General features: G+C 34.3%; 2 protein-coding genes across 2 annotated transcripts in view; both read right to left on the bottom strand.

Moving 5' to 3' along the window:
* LOC109832273 (epoxide hydrolase A) overlaps nt 1-3,172 on the bottom strand; it is a 4,522-nt gene extending 1,350 nt beyond the window's left edge. Inside the window, exons 1-2 of the mRNA XM_020399700.1 lie at nt 2,193-3,172; nt 1,754-1,933 (exon numbers count right to left, since the gene is read on the bottom strand). Coding sequence (XP_020255289.1) covers nt 1,754-1,933; nt 2,193-2,483 — 471 coding nt within the window. The 5' untranslated portion in view covers nt 2,484-3,172. The remainder of the gene's footprint in view (nt 1-1,753; nt 1,934-2,192) is intronic.
* LOC109834079 (probable ubiquitin-conjugating enzyme E2 16) lies at nt 3,576-10,920 on the bottom strand. The gene is made up of 6 exons (XM_020401979.1): nt 10,810-10,920; nt 10,623-10,726; nt 10,443-10,545; nt 10,292-10,355; nt 4,043-4,131; nt 3,576-3,864 (listed from the first exon to the last, which is right to left on the bottom strand). Exons 1-6 carry the CDS (start codon nt 10,837-10,839, stop codon nt 3,769-3,771), a joined length of 486 nt encoding a protein of 161 aa, XP_020257568.1. The 5' UTR covers nt 10,840-10,920; the 3' UTR covers nt 3,576-3,768.

Raw genomic sequence — 13,037 nt, 5'->3', positions numbered from 1 at the left:
ACGAAATTGTGAAAATGTATCTTCAATGGGGTTTTTAGAAATTAGTCGCTTACATCATCAATAATTGCATATTAGTCCCTCAAATCTTGAAAAATGCATGTTAGCCCTTTAAATCTTTACTAATTGTGTGTTAGTCCCTCGAACCATGGAAATGGCATAGTAGTCCCTCAAATCCTATAGGGTCTTGCAAAATGGTCCTTCAACTTACTTAAATCACATTAGATTTGGGGGGACTGTTATGTCAAATCTAACGTCTAGAGTCAAAATGACCATTTTGCCCCTCTATAATGTTCCCCAACCATTTCTTGATAGGTTTAAACCCAATAACCTCTTACAATAAATACAAACTCACTTGAGTTCTTCTTCAGTAATGGTTAGTAAAAAACACTAACCCAAAGTTTGGTTTCACTTGAAACATTGGATATAAGGGTGGTTTGTTCAGCTTCACAAAGGGTTGAAACATCGGATATAAGGGTGGTTTGGTGATTGTAGATTTTGGGTTAGGAGTTAACCTAACCATGATCAGTTTTTTGACTGAAATACTGGCTAAATAACCATTTTGCAACATCCTATAGGATTTGAGGGACTATGTGCAATGTCTAATATTTGAGAGGCTAATATGCAATTATTGAAGATTTAAGGGACTAATATGCAATTTTCAAACATTTAAGGGACAAATGTATAATTATTGCAGATTTAAGGGACTAATATGCAATTTTCAAGATTTGAGGGGCTCTATGACATTTTGAAGATTTAAAGGGAATAATATCTAAAAAAACCCATTTTCAATACACCTTCAGTGTTTGACAGAAAGCAAGGCGCAAAAGCTATAAAATTTAAAATTGGAAAGGGTTTTTTTTTTTTGCCATGATGCTACGGGGACCCAAAAACATGGAACCCTACATGGGACAGGTGAGGTGTCAGCTCCGACAGGGAGCTGACACCTCACCTGTCCCATGTTTTTGGGTCCCTAAGACATTTTTTTTTTCTTTTTTGATGAGGTGCGATTCTCCATGTTTTGTTTTGTTTTTCTTTTTTTTCCCCTCTGTAAGTTTCAACACTTGCTTCGACCAAATTGGCTGCGAACATTTATTTCAATTTTTATGCAAATAATAACTTCACTTACCTTTCCTAATTATAATGTTGCTAAGTAAATAGCTGCAGTATTTGCTTCTAAATCTATGTTCATGTTCTGTTTGGAATGAGATAATGGTTTGGATGGGAGCTGATTTCGGAAGTTGTGAATATTAACAAGTTGCGAGGAGGATAATTTGATAAGCAAGTGAGAAGAGCTGCTTTGGCTGCCACAGTTTATGTTTCACGGATGGAGAGGAATCATAGACTGCATGACCTGGGGCAAATAGGTATTAAGGTGATTGTTAAACTAGTGAAGATGCATGAACATGTAATATTCCTGACAAGTTCAATCGTTGGGTGGATAGTCTATATTCTACTTAAGATATGATGTGGAGTTTATATTAAGGTGCTGTTAATACTTGCCTAGTCTTCGTCGAGGAGTATTTTTGTATGCAAGCTAAGCCTCAATATCGTGCTGTTCTTGTATTGTGCAGGTATGCTGATGCTTTATTGTACTTATTGCACATTGGTAATGGGAAAATATTTTCCATTGGCCAAAACAGGTTACACAAAAATCTCAACAGTTGATGAACTGAGAATGATCAGAACATGTTTGATATGGTTATATTTTGAATCAAGCTAGTGCTGTACATCAATTTTTCCTGGAGAAAATCACCTGAAACTGGTTGATGTAGAATCCATCACCGAAGTTTTGGAAAAAGTTGCTTGGTTTGTTGGTTGGAGATTGAGGAATATAAGGAACACCTAAGTTGACGAGCGCTCGCACTCTGTCGGGCCTGAAGAGGCACAGGTGCCATGCTACTGATGCACCCCAGTCATGCCCAACCACAAATGCCTGTATGCATCAAATAACACCACCAACACAATCAAAGAAAAGAAGAAGAATATGATGCCAGCAAAATTAGAGAAAATAAAGACACTGAATATAAACAGTATAGAGATAAGCGAAAAAAGGCCAAGGATCTAAAGTGGTTCAACCAATATCTTGATCTATATTCATGAAGAAAGACAACAATAGAAATTCACTAATAAAAAAGGAGATTATAGTAAACTGGGTTTACTATAAACCACAAATGAAAAAGAAAAAAGAATACCTGTTGCACTTTGAGGTGATCAAGAAGTCCGATGAGGTCTCCAACAAGATGAAGAATAGTGTAAAGACGCGGATCCGGAGGCGAATCCGTGTCCCCGTACCCTCTCAAATCGGGTGCAATCGCCCGATACCCATTTCGAGCCGACTCAGACATCTGATGCTTCCATGACAACCATAACTCAGGGAAGCCATGGATGAAGAGGACCACAGGCCCTTCCGGGTCCCCTTGCTCAGCTACATGCATCCGTATTCCGTTGGTTTGGATTCGGGTGTGTCGAGTTTCTCCCTCCATTAGTTCTCTCTCTCTCCCTCCACCTCCCCCTTCAATGTTTAGGACTTGGGAGAGTGTTTTGAAATTTCTGTAGGTCTATATTGACGGGCGGTGAAGTCTAATACTTCTATTGTGACGCTGACATGGCTTTGAAGATTTATGATTTTATATGAGTCATCTCTCAAGTTTTCAGGTTGGAATTTTTGATCAGTTTGGCTGTATTGGTAAATTTCACAAAACCCCTGAAAATTTTAATGCTGTTTCCCACGAAACCTCCCTAAACTTTGTTTTTCCCACAAAACTCCCCAACTTTTCGCACAGAAATCCCCAATTTTCATTTTTTCCTTGTAGATAAGAGCTCCGTCTTTTTTAAACCTAAAAAAAATTCACTCCTTACGCACTAGAGAATATTGCTTCTAACATTAGGAATTTATGAAATTTCATCTAAAACCCATGCAATCCAAGAGATATTTTTGTAGTTCAAGAGCCAGTACACAGATCTCTACCGCTACGACTAACCCTAAACGAAGGTTATGGTTCAAGACTAGCAATGTTAAAGTTGGAGGGTCCTATATGAAACCTGCATATTATTAAGGATCCAACTCAGATGTATGACAGCTGATGTAGCATGTTTAGCCTGTACGTTATTATTAGGGATCCATCACTGATATATCACATATGAATGTTGCTGTAGCATGTTTACGGTCCAACATAATCTTGAAAAGTAATTGATATGATATAGAAGTTTGCAACGAGCCAAATTTAGGTGTCTTTCAAAGCTCCTTATGAAAGCCGGATGCGGGCCGGCGGGTGGGTGGTGGGGGGGATCTTGTGGGGTAACAGTCAGCAATCGCAGAACTTAATTTTCGAAATTACGGTTCGTCCTAGAGCGCCAGACTATGGTTGAAACTAGTAAATAGAGATATCCACTGGTAATTTGAACAGATGAGTTCTGGAACTTGGAGGACACCAAAATTATAATGGGTTCCCGTAAAAAAATGGATCTGTTTAGTCTTTATTGTCGATCCTTATATATATATATATATATATATATATACTTTATATATATATATATAATATATATATATATAGATATAAGTATATATATGAATATCAGTCCAGAACAGCTATAATTTCATATACAAGTGAAAATATTTTCTTTTTTAACATGCAGCAGCTCACAGACCCTTGGCAAAACTACTGAATCGCGTCAATACTCCTGCATTTATGGGCATTATTGCAGTATGCATCTACCAAAGAGGAGCTGTGACCACTGTTGTATGTCACAAGAACGGCACCAGTTTATTTAAACCTTGTCGTCATGAAACCACCATCTCGTCTCCTTTGGAGACCTACCATTCCTACAATTCTTCACATAACGATCGTTATCAGCTGGGCGTTGCTGCGAAACATAAAGGTTTGTGTTAGAAAGTGAGCAAGAGTGCTGAGAGAGGTCAGTAAACAGTTCTAATGAGGTTTATCTCCACCACTAAGTTAATTATTATCATATCTTTCTTAAGCACATCTACTCAAGTTCTTGTAGGCCAAGAGGTCAATGGAAGTGAGGAAAAACCCCAAACCTTTGCGGTGGAGCTCGATAGCATGGAGAGAATGCTAATGCACACTGAACTTACAGTCATTGCAGGGGACCATGAATCGTACAATATATCTGCGAAACAGAGCCACCAGTAAGAAATTATATGCCAAAATGATGGTGGCCAATTTTCTTAGCATGTAGTTTAATTAAATGTCGTTGATAGAATTATAGAGTTAGTGAAGCCAAAATAAAGAAAATTTTCAAGTTTGATTTAAAAACGCGTAGAGAAGACACAGAAAATCCATGACGTGATACCAATGATACAAATAAAGTTTAATGCTCAATGGCAATGTTTTAACACAGCTGCTCCATGATAGAAATCTCTCTTTTACATAAACAAAGCTAGCGTGCAAAGAGAAGAAGTACCAATATATATACATAGAACAGTAGCCAGTTGCCAAATGAAGACATAGGGTAATGGTTGACTTGCATGGGCAAAGCTAATCAAAGAGCTACATGGCAGATGCATGAGATCTTTTAAGTGGTTGTACAATGTATATTTTGTAAAACAGTAGCCTTGCTGCGATGAATGAACAGCATATCAGGGTTCTTACTATTAAGAAATAAAAAGAAAGACGCTAAATTGGGCATAAGATTGGTGAAGGGTCCTCACAGGAAACTTCTACAGAAAGCATACTGAGTTCTCTAGTTGTCCTACAGGAAATCCTGAAACCACTTGTAGAAAATCATATGAACAACCTAGTGATTCTTTAGTTACTACTTACTAGTTAGTAGTACTAGTAGCAACAATTCAAATGAAAGCTGTGGAAACAGTTTGATATAGAACGTCAGTTCCACAATTAATAATACAATTTTGACAGAGATAAAATCAAGTCTTTTCAACCTCCAAAACGTTAGGTACAAACTATTAGAGTAATTAGTATATCAAAGTTAGAGAAGTTTGTTTAGCACTATGTTGGAACATTACTAACTGTTGTCTTATGCTTAATTTCATTAATATAACATAACTCAACTATCCCTTTCCAGGATCAACTCACTTTTCCATCTCGGTATCTGAACAAGGTAACTAATCCAAAGCTCCTCTCTTAGGTAGGCCTAGAACATGGGACGTGGGATGCTAGAATGGATCTATAAGATCTAGTAATCAACTAAATGCAGTTAAGCAAGAAGATACATGAGAATAAACAATCCAAAGCTCCTCTTTTAGGCAGGCATAGAACATGGGATGCAGGATGCTAGAATGGACCTATAAGATCTAGTAATCAACTAAATGCAGTCAAGCAAGAAAACACAAGAGAATAAAAAATTATAAACTAACTATTCTAAACTAGACAAGATTTCTAAGTTTCATATGATCCAGATAGGGTACCTATATATAATCTAAGAGATGTATGCAATTCTATATGCAAAGAAAATTGCAAGATTCATAATTAATTGCCAATAAAATAAAATTAATTAATTAAACTGAAGACAGAAAAATAAATACTCTAGAATCAGCAGTAAAATCAAGTGAGGTAAGTGATGTATTGGAAAGAGTTTCATATGCATAAAGCCACTGTTTTTAAAAAACCTACGCCTAGTCCGCTTAGACGTAAGCCTAAACCTAGGTGGTACCTAGGCCGCCTAACTAGCGCCTAGCGGCTAGGCGGTATTTAGGCTGTCCACCTAGATTTTATGAGCGTTTAGGGGAGCATTGTCTGCTTACGTGGATTGCACCCTGTAGACATTGGTTGTGATTTTATGTGTTGTAGCCTACACGTCCTCCAAACTCCTTTAACCTCCAAATATGAACACCTTCACTACCTCCTCCGACCTTTAGCAAAACCTCATCGACCACCACTTAAATGAAGAAAAAAATCCGCCTAGACACCAGTCCGACATCTAAGCTTTCTATAACATTGACATTCACTACCAATTATTGTAATTAAAAATAAAAAAAGAAAACATCTTAGGCTCTAACCTTGTTAATTATTATTTTGGCTATTTAGCATTGTTTTAAATATCCCCGACATGGCCCGATATATCCCCCGATATATCCTTTTACAGGGCTTGTTGCAACCGATATGATCTTTAAATATCATTTACCGTTTTTTGACTATTTTGAGTGATAAATCCCCGATATGGCCGATATATTAGCCGATATGTGGACCAATATATCTTTTTATATAGCTTGTTGCAAAATAATATACCGTGTATGGAATTTTTAGGCGAGATATCAAGATTTCTCCATTATATCAAATGACATTTTGCCCTAAAAAAAGCAGATCAAATGTTGCAACGTTGCTTTGCACTTTTGTTTGTTTTAGAAGGTTGATTAGTGATCCTAAACATATATTATTTGTTTGTTTTAGAAGGTTGATTAGTGATCCTAAACATATATTATTCATATTTTGTATGCTTAAATTTTCATTACGTATGTTGAGATTACATTTTAATGCATTATACTATGTATGCAAACATTCATTATGGCATTCCGATATTTACCACATATCCCCGATATTTCCCCGATATCCGTAATCTGATATGAATTTTGACCATCCGATATTTTCCCGATATCCGATATTTAAAACCTTGCTATTTAGTATCTAAGTATGCATGATTTATTATAGAACTAAGATTGTTATCTTTTTTTGAAAATTTATATGAATCTAATACATATTTTTATCAATTATTATAATTAAATAATTTAAAAATAGACAAACGCCTAGGCGCTGCCTAGGCGTACGCCTAGGGGCCTAGACGCTAGGCGCTCGCTCAAATGCCTAGTCTGCCTAACGCCTTCTATAACATTGCCGAGCTCCCCCGATCTCTGTAACTACTAACAAGATAAATAGTACTTCTTAAATATCTATGTAAGTTAGTTAACAACAGTAATTTAAACTTAAGAAGTGTAAGTTCATAGTAAACTTAAGTTTAAGTTTAAGTTAAACTTAAGTTTAAGCTAACATCAAACTTAAGTTTAAGTTTAAGTTAATATTAAGTTTTTTGTTGATGGTAAACTTAAGTTTAAGTAAACAGTAAACTTAAGTTAATAATATTTTAGTTAACAGTAAACTTAAATTTAAGTTTATTGTTAACTTAATCTTAACAGTAACTTATAAGTTAAGTTAACAGTAATTTGCGTTGAGAATGAGTTTTTCACTGTTGAGATAGAACTTATAATTTGAGTTGAGAAGTATAAACATACAAAGAGCTATTGTAATTGATAAACCAAGTGATTTAGTTAATAATATTGATATTTTAGTATTTGTACATCTTTGATTGAGTATATATATATTTATCTTCAAGTAGCATAATTAAAAAAAAACGCCCAGAAACCGCTTAGACGCCTGCCTAGGCGACTAAGCGCTGGGCGTCAAGTCCGACGCCTAGAAGCGCCCAGCGTTTAATGTAATATTGCATAAAGCATGTAAAGTCAAACAAATGACAACCAAATAATGAAGACTAAATCAAACTAAACTATTCATGACTCAACAGACTCAATTAAATCAACTCAAGTCCAATGATAAAAAACAACTAATCTAGACTAAATCAAGACTAAATCAAGCCTTCCTCCAAGATCCTCTAGACTCTAAAGTCAAGTAAATGACAACCAAATAATGAAAACTAAATCAAATTAAACTCTACATGACTCAACAGACTCAACTAAATCAACTAAAGTCCAACAACAACAACAATAATAATAATAATAACTAATCTAAACTAACTCAAGCCTACATCAAGCCTTCCTCCAAGATCCTTTGGAGAAGGTCTTCTAAACTCAACCTCCGTCAACTCTCTTCAGCTCGGAAAACTTCACCTCAGAACAATATTGTCTACATCTTAGAACATTTTCTGTATTGAAGTATTCAAATCTAAAGTTTCTCCGCTCTCCTTGCTCTGATCTAACTTCTTAGGGAAATCTCTGCCTTACATCATAGTTGCATTGCCAAATGTTGTGACTAACCAACATATTAACCGTATTCACAAAGCATCACACCATGCCAAACACAATATCTAGTGCCTCAATAACATCCTACTTGCCTTCGCTCACCTTGGACAAGTAACGTAACCAGAAAGTACCGTTTTCCTTTCTTTTCTTTTTCTTTCTTTTTTTTTTTGGGGGGGGGGGGGCAATAATATCAAGTTTTCTTTTTAGAGAAAGTATTGGGTCTAAACTCAAAAATCTTAACTAAATATTACATATGAAATGATTGTTTACAAAAAAGAAATTACCCACAACTCCACTAGTATAGACAGAATTAATACAAGCAACTCCAAAAAAATTAATGAAATAAAGCTTGTAAGTGGTATTTACAAACCATTCTGATAACTTGCCATTTTTTAGTCATCATATAATTGCATCATTACTAATAACATAAAAATGTCAGATACAATATATGTTAAAAAACAATCATTCATCCATTAATATCCCATATAGTTTAGTTTTCATGATAACTATAGTTGAAATACTCTTTCAAGTATACTTGCAATTGCAACAAGCAAAATCAATATGAACATCGTTAAGTTTGTAAACAAACACATCTTTCTTTATTCTTACCATCTTTTCTAGAATAAAAATTTCATTCAAGTATGTTAAACTGTATAACATTTTATCCAATTTCAGTTCTAGACTGAAAACACTGCACCCTCAAAATTTCATTAAACCCTCACACCTAAGCTCTTATACCTAGGGAGGGGAGCACGCCGGCTGGGAGGCACGTGACCCCCTTGACCACCCTCCCTCTGCCACTGCCTTGGACACCAAGTACTTCCTCTAACATCTTAAACAACTAATTTCTTTATAAGCTCTCCGACTCAGCTTGATATACGTTCTCCAAACTTTCTTAAAAATTTTCCTATCTCAATCATGTTCGTTTATTTTCAGCCCTACCTTGACATAATCCCCATTCCCTCTTCACCCTTGAGACTGCGCCTCTAGATCAGGTCTTTCTTCCACATCACTAGCATATGTGTGATACCACTTGCACTATTTCGTTGTACTCAGTATGTGTGAGATCCACTTGTGCCTCTTTTGTCTCAAGGTTATTGTTCATTGTTTACCAAGTCTTGCGCATTTAGACCTCATTCCCTTCCTTGATAGGATGATCTATGTTTCACCATTTCTATTTCCTTATTGGGTCAATCTCTAATTTTTGTAGACAAAAACTACACTTAGTCTACCATCTTTTTACCAATATCAAGCTCTTAGTTCCAGGCTTCCAGCATTGGACAGGGATTTTATGATTATGCCTCAATTATGGATTATGGATGCTCCACTATCCTACTGTGTGGGTTCATCTCCTTACTGATGTTTCACCGTCAGCCTTTCATCCATCATAGATCCCATTTCTTCTAGTCAACATTCTACTGTTGCTCTTTGTCTAGATCAAGGATCCATTTTCTACAGCAAATACCTCATCCAGGCATCATCAACTCTTTTTCAAGTGTACTCAGGTCTTTGCATATAGATACTTTTCGTTGCTTTAGACTAACATTGCTTTCCTATATGCTCTCTAAACTCAGTATGTGTGAGCCATCGTGCTTGAGAGGAGTAAGAAGATATATTTAAACACAAGCTTGACTTGATAATTCATGACTACACTGTATTAAATCCAATTTCTAACTGTATATGTGATCTTCGTCCTTATTAATAATAACCAATTCTAAGCTTTCTTCTGTGACAGTATCAAAGCTATACAATCAATGCAAAAACTAAGACGTCCGCTGGACCCAACAGGGAAAACATGAAACAGGGGGTTATAATCTACAGGAATTTGCGAAATTGTGAAATTGTGCTCAACTTGAAAAAAACAAGGCGTAGACCATTAAAAACCCTCAATAACATCAATGTCAAGCACAATTTCTCAAGAATTAACCATGAACAAGATGCCCTTAATCTAAAAGTGATGACGCAAACCACCAAACAGAACACACAAAAACTTAATCCTTAATTTAACACACAATTAAATCACCTATAGGAATAAAAACAATATATGAAGAGCAAGAAGCAGAATTAGATTTCATATGACACTTGCAAGTTACAAGCAAGAAAATATCTACGATAGCCAGATATCGAGATCCTATCAACCCATCATGACAATCAAGCGCACTCATACATAAAGGTGCCTCCTTTGTCATTAAAAACATTATTCCTGACACCTATACCAAGATATCATTAAAACTAACACAGAATTCTTCTTAGTAAAGCAAAGAACACCACTAAATGCATTGAACCGAACTACCAATTCAACAAACGATAAATACAATACCAATATCCATTGAGAATTACCTAGACAGATATGCCCATTGCTGTAAATGTGTGGATGCAACGGCGCTGGGTGAAGAAAAATCACCTGTTCCATTAAAAAAATCACAACTTTTCCGTCAAAAGCACACAAATTTCACCAGATTCGCCATAAAAATCCAATCTTTTTCATCACCTGAGGAGCTTCCATGGGGTAATGCTCAGGAAAATCGACCTGAAGCTGGTACGGCTCATTAGCGTACAAAGTCCCTGGGGCTCCATGAACTTCAATGACCCACCTTCACAATAATCAAAAATTTTAAAGGAAGAGGAGAGAAAAGCCGTAATTCTATCATTTAACCCTAATTCTGCTGACCTTTGGAGATTGTCGGAGACCTTGTGCTTGAAGCCAGCAGGGGGGTTGACTTGCCACTCGAGGAGCTCTTTTTGGAGGCGATTGCACGCGATCTTGCTCAGAGCCTGCGATTGGAGAGAGTGTTGAGTCAGGGTTTACGTGAAATTGGGAGGGAAAAGTTTAGGGTTTTGGGGAATTATTTATTTACCTTGCGAGATGGGGCGGAAGTGCTGCTCATGCTTGGAGAGAGAGAGAGAGAGAAGGGAAAGGGGAGGAAGAGAGGAAGAAGAAAGACCGGCTTCGGTTCTGATATGGGTTTTTGTTTAGGTTTTTTGCCCTGTTAGACCCTCGAATTTTTGTTATGTCAACGCTAGACCCTCAACTTTTCACGTTTCTTAATTAGATCCTATATTCATTAAGTTGTTTGAGATAACAAACTTTTTTTTTCTTTTTTTGTCTTTTGCAACTTTGAATTTATGAAGTTGTTTAATATAAGACTCATGTTTCCAACAAACATAAAGATTTGAGAGTTTAATTCAAAAATATGAAGATGAGAGCGTCTACCATGAAAAAAGATCATCTCTAAGGCCACATTTAGCGAAGTGTTAAAAGGAAGAGGGACCAAGGAGAATCATTAACTTAGTTAGCTCATTAGATAATTCAAATGACTAAATTATTAACCTATTAAATAAGTTTTGTTTTAGTAGTTATGATCAGTTTTACTGCTTGGGAATAAAGAGGAGTTTGACTATGTTCTTTATAAATAGAGCGGTTTGACTATTTTCTTCATAAATAGAGGGGTTAACTCTTAATCTTTTTAAATTGGAGTATTAGTAAACTCCTCATTTTGAGGGGAATTTCTCTAGAAGGTTTAGTTTAACCCTTTTGTATTTTTTACTTTTGATAAATTATGGAGGGTTAACTCACTTTAACAAGTGTTATAGATTTTTTTATATTTGGCGGATTAAGTATGAGTGAAGTCTCCTAAATCGCTCAATTAACTCATTGCCAAACAACACCTAACTGTTGCTCTCATTTTTTGGAGTAGAGAGTCTATAGAGGGGGTTATTGGTTGAGGATTTTTTTTTTAATTTGGATTAGGATTTTTTCTAGGATTAACGTTAAGATATTATAGATTTAGGACAAGAATTTGAATTTTAATTTTATGAAGTTAGTAGCTTTGGACTAGAATTTGAATTTTATCTTTATGGTACTATTGGTTGTTCAGGATTACAATTAGGATTAGGATTTCAAAATACAAATTCTAATTTAGCTCTATACATTTTCGTGACAAAATTATGAATAAGAAAAGTCCATGTTAAAATTGGAGGATCGTGACCTTCCTCTTGGGATTTTCTCTCTTCCTTTCTTTTAATGAGTCCACATTTTTAACAAAACATTTATAGTTAATATTAAATATTAATATTAAATAGTTATTTGATAAAATATTAACTATAATCAATTTTAACTATTTTTAATTAACTATTTAAATATAATTAATACATAAAGGAAATATATTTAATAATTAATATTATTTAATCATTTTTTATTTAATATATTTAATATGATATATTTATTTTTAAATGTTACTTTTATCATATCTTAAATATATAAAATTCTTTTAATATTTAATCTTAATGTCAAATATATATAAGTTTAATTTAATTATTTGATAAGCATTATAGTAAATATGTACACGAAAGTAATATTAAAAAAATAACTTAGAAAATATTAAATGTTTTAAATATTTATTTTAGTTATTTAACATATTTCATATACTTTTAAATACTTCTTTACCAGATTACTTAAATATATTTAATAAAATTAAAATGAAATATTATTTAACATTTAATTATTTAATATTTTATATTATTAATCAATTTTACCTTTAATAATTCATATTATACATTTAATAGTCTAATATATTTGATATTAAATGTATTAGATTTTTTAATTATATAAAATAATTTATTAAATATTATTAAATGTATTAGATTTTTTAATTATATAAAATAATTTATTAAATAATATATGTATACTTAATATTTATCTCAATTTATATTTAAGATTTAATATTTATTTAAATATTATATAAAAAATATAGAAAATAAGTAATATTAAATATAATTATTATTTAATATATTAAATAACAAAAATTTTAAATATTAAATAATTTAATACTTATATTGAATGTTTGAAAAAAAATTCTATTTTATTAGCCTTCTCAGGAGCCAACTCACCCTTCAAGCATTTTTGGGACCTAATTGGCGACCTCAGTTGTGCCTCACCTAGCTCTTTAAGGGGGAGCACCACGACTACAACTCGGATTTTATCTTCCTCGGTCGGTGGCAAACGAGATAGGCCGACCACTCGGAGGTCAGCCGGCTTGAAGAGGTTGCTAATCTCCGTCGACCGATCATAAGCTCTTACCTTGTC

The sequence above is a fragment of the Asparagus officinalis genome, chromosome 3, assembly GCF_001876935.1.
Source record: "Asparagus officinalis chromosome 3, Aspof.V1, whole genome shotgun sequence".
Taxonomy (NCBI): domain Eukaryota; kingdom Viridiplantae; phylum Streptophyta; class Magnoliopsida; order Asparagales; family Asparagaceae; genus Asparagus; species Asparagus officinalis.
Note: the sequence above shows the minus strand (reverse complement) of the source record. Positions and strands in the feature narration are given on the sequence as shown.